Source organism: Nelumbo lutea, chromosome 5 (genome assembly GCF_056320005.1).
Source record: "Nelumbo lutea isolate HS-2025 chromosome 5, American lotus-T2T, whole genome shotgun sequence".
NCBI classification, from domain to species: domain Eukaryota; kingdom Viridiplantae; phylum Streptophyta; class Magnoliopsida; order Proteales; family Nelumbonaceae; genus Nelumbo; species Nelumbo lutea.
Window position 1 is genome coordinate 41,526,689 of NC_142688.1, and position 14,984 is coordinate 41,541,672.

General features: G+C 40.3%; 1 protein-coding gene across 2 annotated transcripts in view; it reads left to right on the forward strand.

The window, feature by feature from the left end:
* Window positions 1-12,705, forward strand: part of NDC1 (NAD(P)H dehydrogenase C1) — a 71,859-nt gene extending 59,154 nt beyond the window's left edge. For both annotated transcript variants that reach the window (XM_088945363.1, XM_088945362.1), the window contains exons 8-11: window positions 9,592-9,996; window positions 10,138-10,214; window positions 12,140-12,243; window positions 12,319-12,705. In XM_088945363.1, coding sequence (XP_088801489.1) covers window positions 9,592-9,996; window positions 10,138-10,214; window positions 12,140-12,243; window positions 12,319-12,458 — 726 coding nt within the window. In that variant the 3' untranslated portion in view covers window positions 12,459-12,705. The remainder of the gene's footprint in view (window positions 1-9,591; window positions 9,997-10,137; window positions 10,215-12,139; window positions 12,244-12,318) is intronic.
* The last annotated feature ends 2,279 nt before the right edge of the window (window positions 12,706-14,984 follow it).

A 14,984-nucleotide genomic window follows, 5' to 3' on the forward strand; every position in this document is an offset into this window, starting at 1 on the left:
AATTGATAAAGGGGCCAGTCAAAGTGAGCAGCTAAAGATAGAAGAACCCTCACAGATGTCATCTTGGCAACAAGTGCAAAAGTCTCTAAATAATCAATCCCATATGTCTGTGTATAGCCTTTTGCAACCAGCCTGGCCTTGTACCTTTCAATGGTAACATCAACTCTGTATTTGATAGTAAAGACCCACTTGCAACCAACAGGATCCTTCCCTTCAGGCAAATCCATCACTTCCCATGTGTCATTCTTGTGTAGGGCATCTATTTCAGATTTCATAGCATTCCTCCATTCTGGAATCTTAAGAGCTTCTGACACAAACCTGGGAATAGGATGAGAAGCAACAGAAGAGAGATAGGCAAAGTATGAAGGTGAAAGCAAACTATAAGAAAGGTGCTTGGAAATGCAGTGTGCAGTGCACTTCCGTTTTCCTTTTCTAACAGCAATGGGAATATCAAGGTCAGGGAAGGGTGAATCCAAAGGTGCTGAACCAGTACCTGTTGTCTCTTCTGTGACTGGAAGTGTAGGAGGCTCATGTGTTGTAGGAGAAACAACCTGCACATTTCTGGATCTTTGCCTTTGATACACCTTGGGATTGAGGATAGGACGAGGAGGTAGGGTACCAGGACAAGGAGAATGGAACGACTGATCCAACCTTGATTCATTTGAGGGAGAGGCAGACACATCAAGGGACTCAACAGGGATAGGAAGAGGAAGAGCAAACACCTGTGTCAAATTCTCCCCCTGTGGACAATGTCCTTCTAGAGAGGAACCATAAAAAGGGGAAGACTCATTAAAGGTGACATCCATTGAGACATACCGATTGCCAGACTTTGGATCAAAACAGCAATAACCCTTCTGTTTGGGGGAATAACCAAGGAAGATACACTTTTGGGCTTTGGGTTCAAATTTATGCCTTTGGACACTTGGAACATGTACATAACAGGTGCGGCCAAAGACACGAATAGGAATAGGAAAAAGATCTTTGTCCGGATGAAGAAGAGTGAAGGGAGACTTAAAACCCAAAACCCTGGATGGCATGCGGTCTATGAGATAGGTAGCAGTAAGTACAGCATCACCCCAAAACCTGGTAGGAACATGTGAGGCAAATAAGATACTTCTTGCAACCTCAACAATATGCCTGTTTTTCCTCTTAGCAACCCCATTCTGTTCTGGGGTCCTAGCACATGATCTTTGATGAATAACCCCCATGTCAAAAAGATAGTAGGATAGGTTTTTCTCAAAGTATTCTTTTGCATTGTCTGATCTGAAGATTTTAATCCTGGTATCAAATTGGGTTAGAACAAATTCATGGAATTGTTTTACAAGTCTTGGGACTTCATCACGGGATTTCATCAGGAATATCCAAGTGAATCGTGAAAAGTCATCAATAAACAGGATAAAATATTTGTAGCCACCCATGGAGGGTAAGTGGTAAGGCCCCCACACATCAGAATGCACAATATTAAAAGGAACAAAAGATCTTTTATTTCTCAAAGGATACTTGCTTCTACAATGCTTTGACAATTCACAAGATTCACAATGAAGACTGGACAAACTAATTCCCTTAAACAGTTCAGGGAATAGATGACTCAAAGCCAAAAAAGACAGATGACCAAAATGACAATGACACAACATAATCTGACTAACAGACTCTGAAGAGACAGATCCAAGAGCAACATTCCCAAGATGATCAGTGCATTGTCCCGGAGTATCAAGCAGGTATATTTCGTTCGCCTCATGGCCACTCCCAATCACCTTCTGAGACTCCAGATCCTGAAAAACACAGTAGGAAGGAAAAAAGGTTACACAACAGTTTAGTGACTTGGTTAAACTGCTCACAGACAACAAATTTGTATTTAGTTTAGGTACATGAAGGGCAGAAGGGAGGAACAAGGAATCTGTAGCCTTGATGGTTCCCTTACCAGAGATAGGGGCAAGTGAACCATCAGCTAAAGTGATTTTATCACATCCAGGAAGTAAGTCATATGAAACAAACAAGGTAGACAGATTGGTCATATGGTCAGAAGCACCTGAGTCAATAATTCATGGGATCTTGAGATTACCTCAAGAAGTAGCATGATTAGCAGAAGCCCTTATACCTGAATGAGCAAATGCTGAAGTAGTAGATTTTCCTGAAGGGTTGGTAGCAGAGGTCACATCACTCAGCTGATTGATCATCTTCCCAAACTTTTCATATTCTGCTCTCATGGCTGCCAACTGTGCAGAAGCAGACATCTCTTCACTATCTGGCCCGGCAGCTACATTTGCACTTCCTGATCTTTTACTATCATATTTTTTTTGAAACCTGATGGGAACAAGATTAGGATGTAACTTCCAGCACTTGTCTTTGGTGTGCTTCGGCCTCTTGCAGTACTCACTTACAACTTCTTTCTTTCCTGTGCCACTAGAAGTTCCAACATTCCCTTTAGGTTTAATCCCCATATTAGCAAAGTGATCATTAATATCAGCCCCTTGAACCTGTACAACCCTTCTGTTCTCTTCACTACTCACCAATGCATAAGCTTGTGACAAAGATACACACTCCTTGGAAAGAATGTTCTGTTTTGTGATATCATATTGCGGGTTTAGTCCGGTTAAGAACTCAAATACCCTGTTTCTTTCAACCAGTTTCCTGTAGGTCTCTGCATCATTGGTGGTGTCCCAGGTTACAGCTTCTATCAAGTCTATTTCTTGCCACAAAGACTTCAAAGTTGAGAAGTATACAGATAATGGTTTCTCCCCCTGTCTCAGATTCTTTACATCACTTCTCAACTTATAGGCTCTAGCCACATTTAGTTTTTGGGAATAGGTTTCAGCAACACTATCCCATATTTCCTTTGCTGAATTCATCCATAGATAGTGCTGGCTGATCTGTGGCTGCATTGAGTTCACAAGCCACCCAATGACAGTGTAATTTTCTTGCATCCACTTCTCGTAGGACGGATCATCTTCTGGGGGAGCCTTCTTACTCCCGGAAATGAACCCCCACTTTCCTCTACTACAAACATGAATCTTTACTGATTGTGACCATGCCAGATAGTTAGTTCCATCTAGCTTAACTGTGGTCACAGTCAATAAGGAATCACTTGGAGTCCCCTGACCCAGTCCATATTCAGCACCACTTTTGTTTTCAAACTTTGAGGAGTACATCATGTAAACACTCCAAATATGATTTCAGGTGACTTCTACAAGTATGCTGGATAAGAACAAGCAATAACTGAATTCAGCCGACCACAAGGAGACAACACACTGAGTTCAGCCGACCACAAGGAGGCAACACACTGAGTTCAGGCTTCAAGAAGAAATCAGAAACTCCTAGGCACTGTGCACTTAGCCGAAGTACCTTCTCAAGGTTGTACACTCAGCCAAGAAGAGTAAGTACCAATCGGTATTGCTGAATAGGCCTTTTCACAAACACAGTGTGGGCAATGGAGACAACCCCACTGTCAAAGAAGAGAAAAGACCCCAAAAACTGTTCGTACAACCCTCTAAAGACAGCCGAACAAGAGTAACAATACACAGCCTTGCTACAAGGATGTTTTGGCAGGTTTTAATAGTCCAAGAAGAAGAGAAAAACAGCCCAGAAATTTCTGGGTTAAACCAGATTTAATGCAGTTGAAGGTAGTATAGAACAGCTAGGATTTTCGAACACTTCAACAGTCTAAACACAGTCGAAGGTAATGCAAAACAGAACTAGAAAACTGAGCACAACTTACAGTTCGAGCTTCAGCAGTCCAAACACAGTCGAGCTTCAAAAACAAAACCGAGCTGTTCCCCTTCCCTTTTTTTCTTCTTCTCTGATTCTTCCTGGTCACCAAACCCCTTCTCCAAGAGATTCTAGTCTTGGGCTTGTCCATTGACCTCCAAGAATCAGGCAGTACGTGACTAAGCCTCCAGCCCTAGGACGTTCAAGTTCAGATATGCTCTGATACCATGTTGAAACTGAAGATAGGAGAGGAGACTTGTGTGTTTCGGAAATGAGGGTTCTGAGAAGAGTTTTCGAACTGTCTCTATCTCAGCCCTCTAACACTGTTTTATTAGATATTTTTAAGTAATTACAAGGAGGCCCTTAGTTGGGTAGAATTTACAAAAAACTTAAAAAATAACTTAACATTGACAGGATGGGCCCAAAATAACAAGAAGAATAAACAACCTATGAGCCATTCGGCCCATCTTCTCTACAATATGCTTTGTACAATCATGTTGGACAGGATTGTGAGCAATATTTATGGCTGCTTGATTGTCACAATATAGTCTCATTGGAACATCTGCTTGGATGCCCATCTCAGTCAATAAGGTCTTCAACCAGAATAGTTTAGACACTCCATGAGCCATTGCTCTGTACTCTGCCTCAGCACTAGAACGAGCAACCACAGATTGTTTCTTCTTCAGGAAACCACATTGCCTCCAACTAAGGCACAATAATCGGATGACCCTGCCCAATCAACATCTATGTAAGCCTCGATCTTTAGATGGTCGTGGTTGGAATACAACATCCCTTTGCCAGAGCATCCTTTCAGGTAGGCTAAAATTTTGTTAACTGCCTGCATATGAGATGTCATGAGTTCATGCATATATTGTCTAACCACTCCAATAACATAGGAAATGTCAGGTCTAGTCAAACAAAGATACAAAAGGCGTCCCACCAATCTCTGATACACCCCCCTTTCTGGAAGAACTTCTCCTTCAGTAGAGTTCAACTTGTGGTTGGGATCAATTGGAGTTTCTACAGGCTTACACCTTAATTTCCCAACCTCATGAAGCAAATCAAGTACATATTTCCTTTGTGACAGAAGAATCCCCTTCTTGGATCTTGCAACTTCAATGCCAAGAAAGTATCAGAGATCACCAAGGTCCTTAATATCAAATTCAGAAGCAAGGAATGACTTTAACTAAGAGATACCTATGATATCATCACCTGTCACAACAATGTCATCAACATATACTATCAACATTGCTACTCTACCATAAACTCTTCTAATAAATAAGGTGTGGTCAGCGTGAGATTGAGAAAAATAAATCTTTAAGATGGCACTCCTGAACCTGTCAAACCATGCTCTTGGAGACTGTTTTAGCCCATACAAAGACTTCTTCAAGTAGCACACTTTTCTATCACTATTAGGGAAACTTACCCCAGGTGGTAACTCCATATACACTTCCTCTTGTAAGTTCCCATTAAGGAAGGTGTTCTTTACATCCATTTGATATAAAGGCCACGAGTAATGGGTGGCAAGAGACATGATCACATGAATAGGGTTCATTTTAGCAATTGGAGCCAAGGTTTCCAGATAATCAATGCCATAAGTCTGAGTGTATCCTTTGGTTATAAGCCGAGCTTTGTATCTTTCAATTGAGCCATCTACCTTGTGCTTAATAGTATAAACCCACTTACACCTAATAGGAATCTTATCTTTAGGGCAAGGAACAACCTCCAAAGTCTGGTTCTTTATTAGGGTCTCCATTTCTTGGTTCATAGCTTCCTTCCAATTAGGGCACTGCATTGCCTCTGTAGCACTATGAGGGATGGAAACAGAAGAAATAGCAGAAATATAGGCACAATAGGAAGGGGAGAGAGCATCATAAGATACATAGTTAGTGATAGGATACTTGCTACATGTCCTCTTCCCTTTTCAAATGGCAATAGGAAGATCAATGTCAGAATCAATAATAGGATTGTCAGGAGGTTCAAGTTTACTTGAGTCTGGGGATTTAGATTGTGATGGGCATTCTGCTTCAGGGGCCACCCTCTTATTGTGCCTGATGAAAAACTGCTGCCAGGACCGAGGTCGATACATAGGAGGAGGAGGAGAAGGAATAGAGGTAGGAAGAGAGGGAGGAATAGAGGTAGGAATAGGAAGGCAGAAGGGAGTCCGATCTTCAGTTGCATTCTCCCCTTGAAAGAAGGACGGGATGATTGGAAAAAGGAAGAGGGTTCCAAAAAGGTAACATCCTTAGAGACATATCTCTTTCCAGAGAGAGCATTAAAGCATCTATAGCCTTTTTGGACTGGAGAGTAACCAAGGAATACACACTTAACGGATTTAGGGTCAAACTTGCGTGGGGAAGGACTCATATCATGAACAAAGCAAACACAACCAAAGACCTTAAGGGGTAGATTAAAAGGAGGTTCATCAGAGAAGAGTAGTTGATGAGGAGGTTAAGGACCCTTGATGGGAGTCTGTTAATGAAATGTACATCTGTCTCAATAGCATCACCCCAGAAACGAGTTGGAACAATAAGCCTCGAGAAACTCCAACCACATGTCTGTTTTTTCTTTCAGCCACCTCATTTTGTTGTGGAGTATGACTACATGAACTTTGGTGAATAGTGCCCCTGTCTTCAAGAAACCTATGCAAGTGATGTTCAAAGTATTCCTTGGCATTGTCAGATCTTACTATCTTAATTCTTTTCTCAAATTGTCTCGATCATATTCATGAAGTTTTGAACAATCATAGGAACTTCATCTCTACTTTTCATCAAATAAAGCCATGTATACTGACTGTAGTCATCAACGAAGAGAAATGAAATATCTGTACCCTCCATACAGGGAACAACATATGGGCCCCAAACATCAGTATGGATCAAATGGAAGGCAACATTACTTCTTTTACTGCTTGCAAAATATGTGTTTCTACATTGTTTGGATAAATGACAAACTTTACATTCAAAATTCGATTTGGACACAGAATCAAACAAGTTTGGAAACAAAAAATTGACAGAATTGACAGACATATGACCAAGGCGACAATGCCATAATTTCAAAAACTCATTTTCTCATTGGAACAAGACTCAATCTGGCTTGACAATCCATGTTCTGAAGGTTCATCCAGGAGGTAGACTCCATCTACTTCATGCCCACTTCCAATCGTCTTCCTCGTGCTCCGGTCTTGAAAAACACAATGGGTGGGAAAAAGGTCACTGAGCAATTGTGGGATTTTGTTAGAGAACTAATAGACAATAATTTTTTTTGTAGCTGGGGCACATGTAGAACAGAGTCAAGAGAAAGGTTATTAGTGATTCTGACTTCACCCTAACCCAAGATTGGGGTCTGAGATCCATTTACAACAGTAATCTTTCCCTTCCCCGGGGTTAACTTATATGAGGTAAAATGTGAAGGCATACTAGTCATATGGGCACTGGCCCCAGAGTCTACAATCCATGGGCTAAAGGAGGTGGAGCGAGCAAGTGCAGTACCTGTCTTGGCATATGAACTAGATAGATTCCCAAGTCCAGAACCAGATGATGAGGATGTACAACCCTTCTCTAGCTGCAAAAATATATTCCTGAGTTTGTCCCTCACATCAGCGGAGTCAAGCACATCCAAGGGCTGAGCATCATTACCAATTGTAGCCAAGTGAGCATTGCCCTTCTTCCCTGTTTTAGATGAGGATTGAGCTTCCAACACCTTTCTTTAGTGTGTCTTGGCTTCTTGCAGTACTCACAAATAATATCCTTGACATTCTTTGCAATGTGATGTTTGCTAGTATTTTGCTTGGGTTGAGATGACATAAAGGCAGAATGATCACTCATAGAGGATTGCATCATGGCGGTTCTTCGGCTTTCTTCCCCTTGTACAAGAATGTGTTGTTTGGTGAAATCAAACTCTAGGTTTAAACCAACCAAAAAATCAAAGACTCTATTCTCCTCTATGTACTTCCGATACTGCTCACCATCTTCAGGGTCCTTCCAAACTAGAGCTTTCAAGTGATCCATTTCTTCCCAGATAAACTGTAGAGAAGAGAAATACATAGCAACAGATCTCTCCCCCTGATGCATACTGCAAGATTCCCTCCGAAGCTGATACACTCTAGAAGTATTGTTAACTTGGGAATAAGTAGCAACTACCCTATCCTAGATATCCATGGCAGATGGAAGAAACATGTAATTTTGGGCAATTTGAGGTTGCATTGAGCAAATCAGCCATGACATAACAAGGGAGTTGCCTGTTCCCACTTGCAAATTTTGGGTCTTCAGGACTTGACTTCCCTTCCCTTCCTATGATGAATCCCAGTTTACCCCTCCCAGTAATGGTAAGTTTAGCAGACTGAGACCACTCTAAAAAATTAGTTCCATCCAGTTTAATAGTAGTTATCATACCACTGGAAATATCTACAGTTCCCAGGAGCACACCAGGAACCATCTGAAAATCCTTAGATGATTCCATATTCTAACAAGACACCTTTTCACCAACCAAAAAGGACCCCCCAACACTTTAATCGGGGTTCCAGACCCAAAAACAAGTTACCCCATAGTTAAGAACCAAAGGAAGACCCAAAAAACTAGGTTGGCGGCAAAATAGAGGGAGAAAAAAAATCTCCCAAAAATCACACTGCTCAGAAAATTACGGGACCACTTCCCGTCAATCCCAAATTGAAAAACGACCTGAATGGTCTAGTTTTACAGCAGAAAAAAATCACTAAACCTGCTGTACATGGCTCAACATCAAATCTGGAATTTCTGCGATTTTTTCCTTGAAAAGTCCACCATAAATCATAGAAGTTTCATATAACGACAAGAGTCATACCAAAATTTATCTAAAATCAGGGTGAATCAAACTATTCTGGTTTTATGCCTACACCTGTACAGACTGCTGACATCATCCGGTGGCGGTCTGACGTCAGCAGTTTGCCTCTGGGTAGGAGATCAGCAGAAAACTAACTCCCAGATGCTTCTACCCGCTCTGATACCAAGTTGCAGAAACTAGGGTTTCAAGAGAGAGAGAGAAAGAAGAGAAGAAAGGAAGAAGAGGAAGAAGAAAGCAATGTGTCAAGAGGTGTGTGAAGTTCACTGTTCACACCCTCAAAAGTTCACTTTATAATTGAAAATTAATAATTACAAGAAGGCCCCTATCTGGGTGCCCAAATACAGAGAGAGTATAAGAAAGGAGAAAATGACCAAAAACACCCCTGTCTAACCATTCTCAACACCTACTTACAAAATTTTATTGAAAAATTCCATCTCTAGATCTATGTTCTTCAATTTGAAGTTTTATAGTTGTAGGACAAATTTGCATTGCTTTCAATTAAGCCCTGAGGCCCTTTATAACCTAACCCCTCTATACCTTTAGTTCTGAAATCATATATAAACACTATTCTAGCTAATCAATACCTTCCTAGACTCAATTCTGGGTCATAGTCATCCTACATTAGTTTGGTTTGGTATTAGAACAGTCAGTCCTATACATAATTTGGCATTCGAGCAAGTGATTGCACACGAATTTGTATCGGAGCAGTCAACCCTACATAAATTTGGTGTCAAATCAAGCTGTCCTACATCAGTTGGTATCATAGCAGGTTATTTTATATTCTAAGCTCAGCTTATTCACAACCCTTTCTTAAGGTTCATACCCATCATGCTTGCAGAAAAAATTCTTGCTGATAACTAAAGTCTATGTCTGGTTAATCTTTTGTAGAAAGATCAGCATATCTGTTACCTCATTGGCTATTTAGCATATTCTTGTAGATTGCTACAAATAATATATACTCTATTTTGTCAATGCTGGCGGATTTTGTTCCCTAAAGCTATGAAGAATTGTAATTTGAAATCTGATGCATTGTGCCAAAAATTACAGTATTTTTTATGCAATCATCAGGTTCTCTCATCAAGGAATGTTCAGCTTTTCCTGGGTTATTTTGTAAACTGCATAAAAAAATGTGGTGAGGTCGAGGTTTCAGACAATGTGACAAAAACATTAGAGGGTAGGGATACTGCAAGACAACATGATCATGATAAACTTATTCTGGAACTTCAACCTGCTCAAAAAGGCTTAAAAAGTCAGATTCTGGAAGCTGATTTGGTACTATGGACAGTAGGTAATAAACCTCTAGTGCCTCCACTTGAATACTATGATCAGCCACTAGCATTTCCTATTAATGGTAGGGGCCAAGCAGAAACAGATGAAACTCTCCGTGTCAAAGGCCATCCACGCATATTTGCTGTGGGTGACTCTGCTGCTGTAAGGGACTCTTCTGGAAAGCTTCTTCCAGCCACTGCACAGGTAATCTCTATCTTCTCTCATTTTTTTGAATGAGCTAGATATCTTATTCCTTTAGAGAATATTTTCTATCTTCCTACTGAGCTTTTACACAACTACTACTGTTTATTTATTTGTGCTAAGTTGCTTCTCCATGCTTCCCAGGTTGCTTTTCAGCAAGCAGATTATGCTGGCTGGAACATTTGGGCAGCAATCAATAACCGGCCTTTGTTACCGTTTAGGTTTGTATTTTAAGTTTTTAACTACGTTCTGTCAATAATATGTTTAGCATGTTTTTCAATATTAGCATTATCAGCAAAAGGGATATGGTCTTATGCAAAAGCATTACCCCACTGTGTAGTGGGTTAGGGTGTAATGCCAGGATCTTTGAGAACAATGCTCCCTGAAGGTGGAGATGGTTTTTGAGAAAAGTCAGGGGTTGCCCTCCTCCTGGATTGCCATGTAGAAGGACTGTAGGGATGTTAGATATATAGATATTCTGATTTAGTTCTTTTTGAACACTTGTATTTGTATAGCTCATATGGCATACTTTTGGATGCGGTGCCCCTTGTATGACATCTCATCATCTTTTGGGGTTGTCTTCTATACCTCTTATGGTTAATACAATTTACAGTTACCTTCTTAAGCAAAAGATTCAGTGTTGGCCCACTTTTGGGGGTGTCCTAAACCATGTGACTTTGCTACTTTCTAAGAAATGCAAAGTAAATTTTCTTGAAGCCAATACTTTCCTGTTGATTTATCAAAAAAGAAAAAAGTAACTTGCACCCAATCCAAAAATGAAATCCTAAGTTCCTACTTCAAATGAAAAAAAAAACGAAAGCAAATCCACATTCCTGGAAGTCCATGAGCAGGTAATTTGGAGGCTAAAGGGTAGGCCTAAATTAGAAAGCCACAAGATCCCATTAGGAGACATAAGTCTCTTCCTACACTGACGAGGACATGTGATGTCAGATTCAGGTTCTACTTTTGAAAGTTATGACAAAATTTGTTTCTGGTGGGAATGTCATTTTTGTAGTACTTACAAAATAGACGTAAAATTTAATGTTGTCCCCTCACTAATGGGAAACATGTGGGGAATGATGATAAATATTCAGGAAAAAGAAGAAGTGTTCGAGTTGATTTGACATTTGGGTTTCCTTTGCTCAATTTCTGTTCTTATTGTCATTTCTTGTATCTTCGATGCTAATGCGCAAGGTAAAATTTAAATTGTCCCTAGCTTTTGCTCCTTGAATGGTTTCCCTCACCCTTTGCCTTCTCTGGCAAGTTGGTGTAAATCATTGAAATAAAATTCTCTTTTTCCAATTTAAGCATCATAATATGAAATACTTGTCATGAGATGGCCAATTCTTTGGTTAATGGTGGCTGCTGAAACATTAATATCAGTGTGGCCCAAAGTTTGAGCAATATTGAATGTTTATTATTATTTGCCATGATTTCATGTCAGATACCTGTCTTCCACTTGCCAGTTTTATGGATTTCTCTTAAATTTTGAATGCTAGTTTCCTCCTTCACTCACTTATGGAAGGACACGGAGTTACCATAAAGGCAGCCCCTCACTTGAAAACCTGTATATCTACATCTCTGTACATGATTTTGATTGCTAGGTCAGTTTATGAGCCTAGGTTCCAGAATTGGCTGAATTGTTTTTTTTTTTTTTGATAAATAAATTGGCTGAATTGTTATAGGGCACAGGATATGGCATAATGATCTTGTGATACTTCAATCTTTAGATTCCCTTACTCTACACCATGCCCATATTGGTATTCAAGGAGGTTTATGTTCTAGGCAATATGGGTAAATAACCTATTAACCTTGGTAGCTTAATGACTATTACATCTGATAACAGTAGTCTGGAACAAATCTAAAACAAGGGGCTACATGGATGTGGTATATGATCTGTTTTTTTTTTTTTTGTTACAAATGGGAAATTGGCTACACGAGACGGGGAGGCATCCAGTTAAATACCTGGAGGCATTTTAGCTTTCATCCTTGTCCAGAGGAAGCTTACATGCAACATGATTTCTCACTTAAGATGCTAGTCTTTTGGTGCTAAGCAATACTGGGCAACTGTTCCATTCAATAAATAGTGCTCATTGGTTAACACTATAAAAACAATGGTATCTGACATGTTCAATTTGATTGCCAGATTTCAGAATCTGGGAGAAATGATGACCCTGGGAAGGAATGATGCAGCACTTTCTCCGAGCTTTATTGAGGGGCTAACATTAGAGGGACCCATTGGCCATACAGGTAAGCTTCCATGTCTTACATGAACTTGTGCCATTCTAGTCACCTGAACTAACCATACTTCTATTCCCATTGCAGCGAGGAAGATAGCATACCTGATCAGGTTACCAACAGATGAACATCGGGTTAAAGTGGGAATAAGTTGGTTCGCAAGGTCCGCTATAGATTCTGTTGCATTGTTGCAGAGCTCACTAACCAAAGTCCTTTCAGGCTCTTAGATACATCCTTATTCACTTGATGAGGAACTAGTAGCTGTCTATTTCTCTGCTTACACTATTTGTTCACTGTCAATGTTGTTGATTGAATGGAATGGAAAAATGGGATACTTGTGGCTGATGCAAATAGTTGGGTAAAGACTGCTGATTGGAGTGGAGTTGTATTTATTCCTTAATATTCGATTCTAAAAGTCAGTTCACTGTAAGATATGCTTTCTATCAATGCGAGAAGATACATGTAAATGGCCAATTTTTCCCCATTGTCCCAAACTCTCGTTACCTAAACGAGCACCATATAAATGGAATGGCTTTCCCTCGTTAATTTAAGAACGTTGGGTTGAGAATTTTACTTTGCAGATTGGTAGGATGTATCGAGACTCCATTGGTTGATGCCAGTTTGAATTCCCATTTGATGAGCTTTATGCAGACTTCATCATCTTCATCATCGCTATCTAAGCCTTATCCCAATTATATGGGATTGGCTACATTAATCCTATTTTGCTATTCGGTTCTATTTAGTACCATACCATCATCATCATATAAGCCTTGTGCCATCTACATGGGGTTGACTACTTGATCCCGTTTCAGAGATCAGATCTCCTCACAGAGCACGCCTCACACTGATGCATCTCGAACATTTTCCCATGAATTAAAAATTTACAAATACGAGATGTTCCAGGTGCACGAATGATACGCGCTGTGAGGCTGGTGTGAGGCATGCACTGAGGAGCAGATCTTAACTCCCTGTAATGCTATGGATAAGCTACAAAGATTGACGGGTGCTAACTTAATGGACCCCAGGCCCATAAACCATAACCCCACCATGGCACCATGTATAGGGGTGTCAATTGGACCGGATCTGGTCCAATCTGATCCAGTCCAATATGAGTCTATTACAAATGGACCAGTTCCATTACAATCCGATGAATACTCTGCATCACCCAATCTGTTAAAATTGATTTTAATTTAGATTGGTTTCAACCCAAATGTGATCAATTGATAACTGTATTTTTATCTTTTATTGATAGACCGGATATTGTTCAAATCCGACCCAATTCAATATAAATCTATTACAAATGGACCAATCCAATCCAATCCGATTAATACTTTGACCATTAATTCTGTACCGTTCCAATTTAATAAATTGATTTTGATTTGGATGGAATCCAACCCAAAACCAATCCGTTGATACTCTAAGGTCCTAATAATGTAGCCGTTCAACCTTACAGCTATAGTTTTGGCAAGAAGCGAGTTGGGTTCTATTGTTCTAAGCAAACCGGGTAAGTTTCAGGCAGCCAATTGTTCGCTGATTTCTCAACGACCGCCGTATTACATTGTCGTGAGCAACTTCCCTTTCGAGATGCTCTTTCTTTTGTTGGGATTCTGAATGGATTGCCTTGGCAGAGCCGTTTATGAACATTCATTCAAGTCAAAACAAAGCTACCAAATCCAGAAGAAGACAGCTCATGGCTTATAGGGTATTAGGGTTGAGTGACAGAGTGAGTGGGCTTCTCGGTCTTTGCAGCTTTTCTATAACCTATGTCTTCTCTTCAGAATTCAGTGTGGAAGAAAAAACAACTTATGAATTAAAAAAATGCTCAGAAGGGATACAAACCCACCATCTTACAGAGTTACAGTAAACATCTGGGACCCTGTGACATTGTTGAGGTGGGTCCCTTGTCCATGGGTCCTACTTCTATGCACAGAATGTTTCAGAGCCCAAGGTGGCCTGTCAGGTGGCATGGTGGATTGATTGGCGGCTTCATCCCCACCATCTTCCTGGAAAGTGATGCTCACCATAACCGAAACTTCTGCACCACCTCTGCAGCATAAAGTTTTTTCCTGGTTTCAATGGAAGGAAGAAGAATGCAGTAGATAGAAGATTGAGAAGGAAGAAATGGAGGATACAAACTGGGAGATCCAGGTCTTTCTGAAGAGCTATTCTCTGAGATTCTTATGACTTTCACCAGACTGGTTCAGCAGGGCCAGGATTGTATGTAAAGTATGGCCTAACTTGGTCCCACTGAAGTTCAAAGCCGGGCTTTAAGAATTCTTAAGACATATGAGCTTGTGCTTAATAAACAATTACTGGTGGTGGAAGGAGAGATAAAAAGGGCAGCCAAGTGCACAGAGTCTCTGGCCAATGTGGGGTTTGGGGAGAGACAGATGTATGCAACAGTCGGTCAGCGGTATTATATTTGTACATATAGAAAGGCTGTTTCTAAGATTCACCCAGATAGTAATGGAAGAAAAGAACAGATCAATGTCTCCAAATTAGCTTTGCCATGCAAAGTGATGATAAGCTTCAACCTTTGAGTTTTGGTTTTGTAGTAAATGAAAATGTGACAAAAAGTGTTTTAAGCGAGTGATAAGCAATTCTTTTAGAAACATAATTAAGGTTAAAACACTTTTAAGCCCCGAAACACAAAGCCTAAGTGTGCATTTGAGAGGGTTGAAGCGCAGCAGCTTCTGACTTTTCGGATCAACCCCACATGGACAATCTATAAATTATGTTTAGTGAAAAGAAAA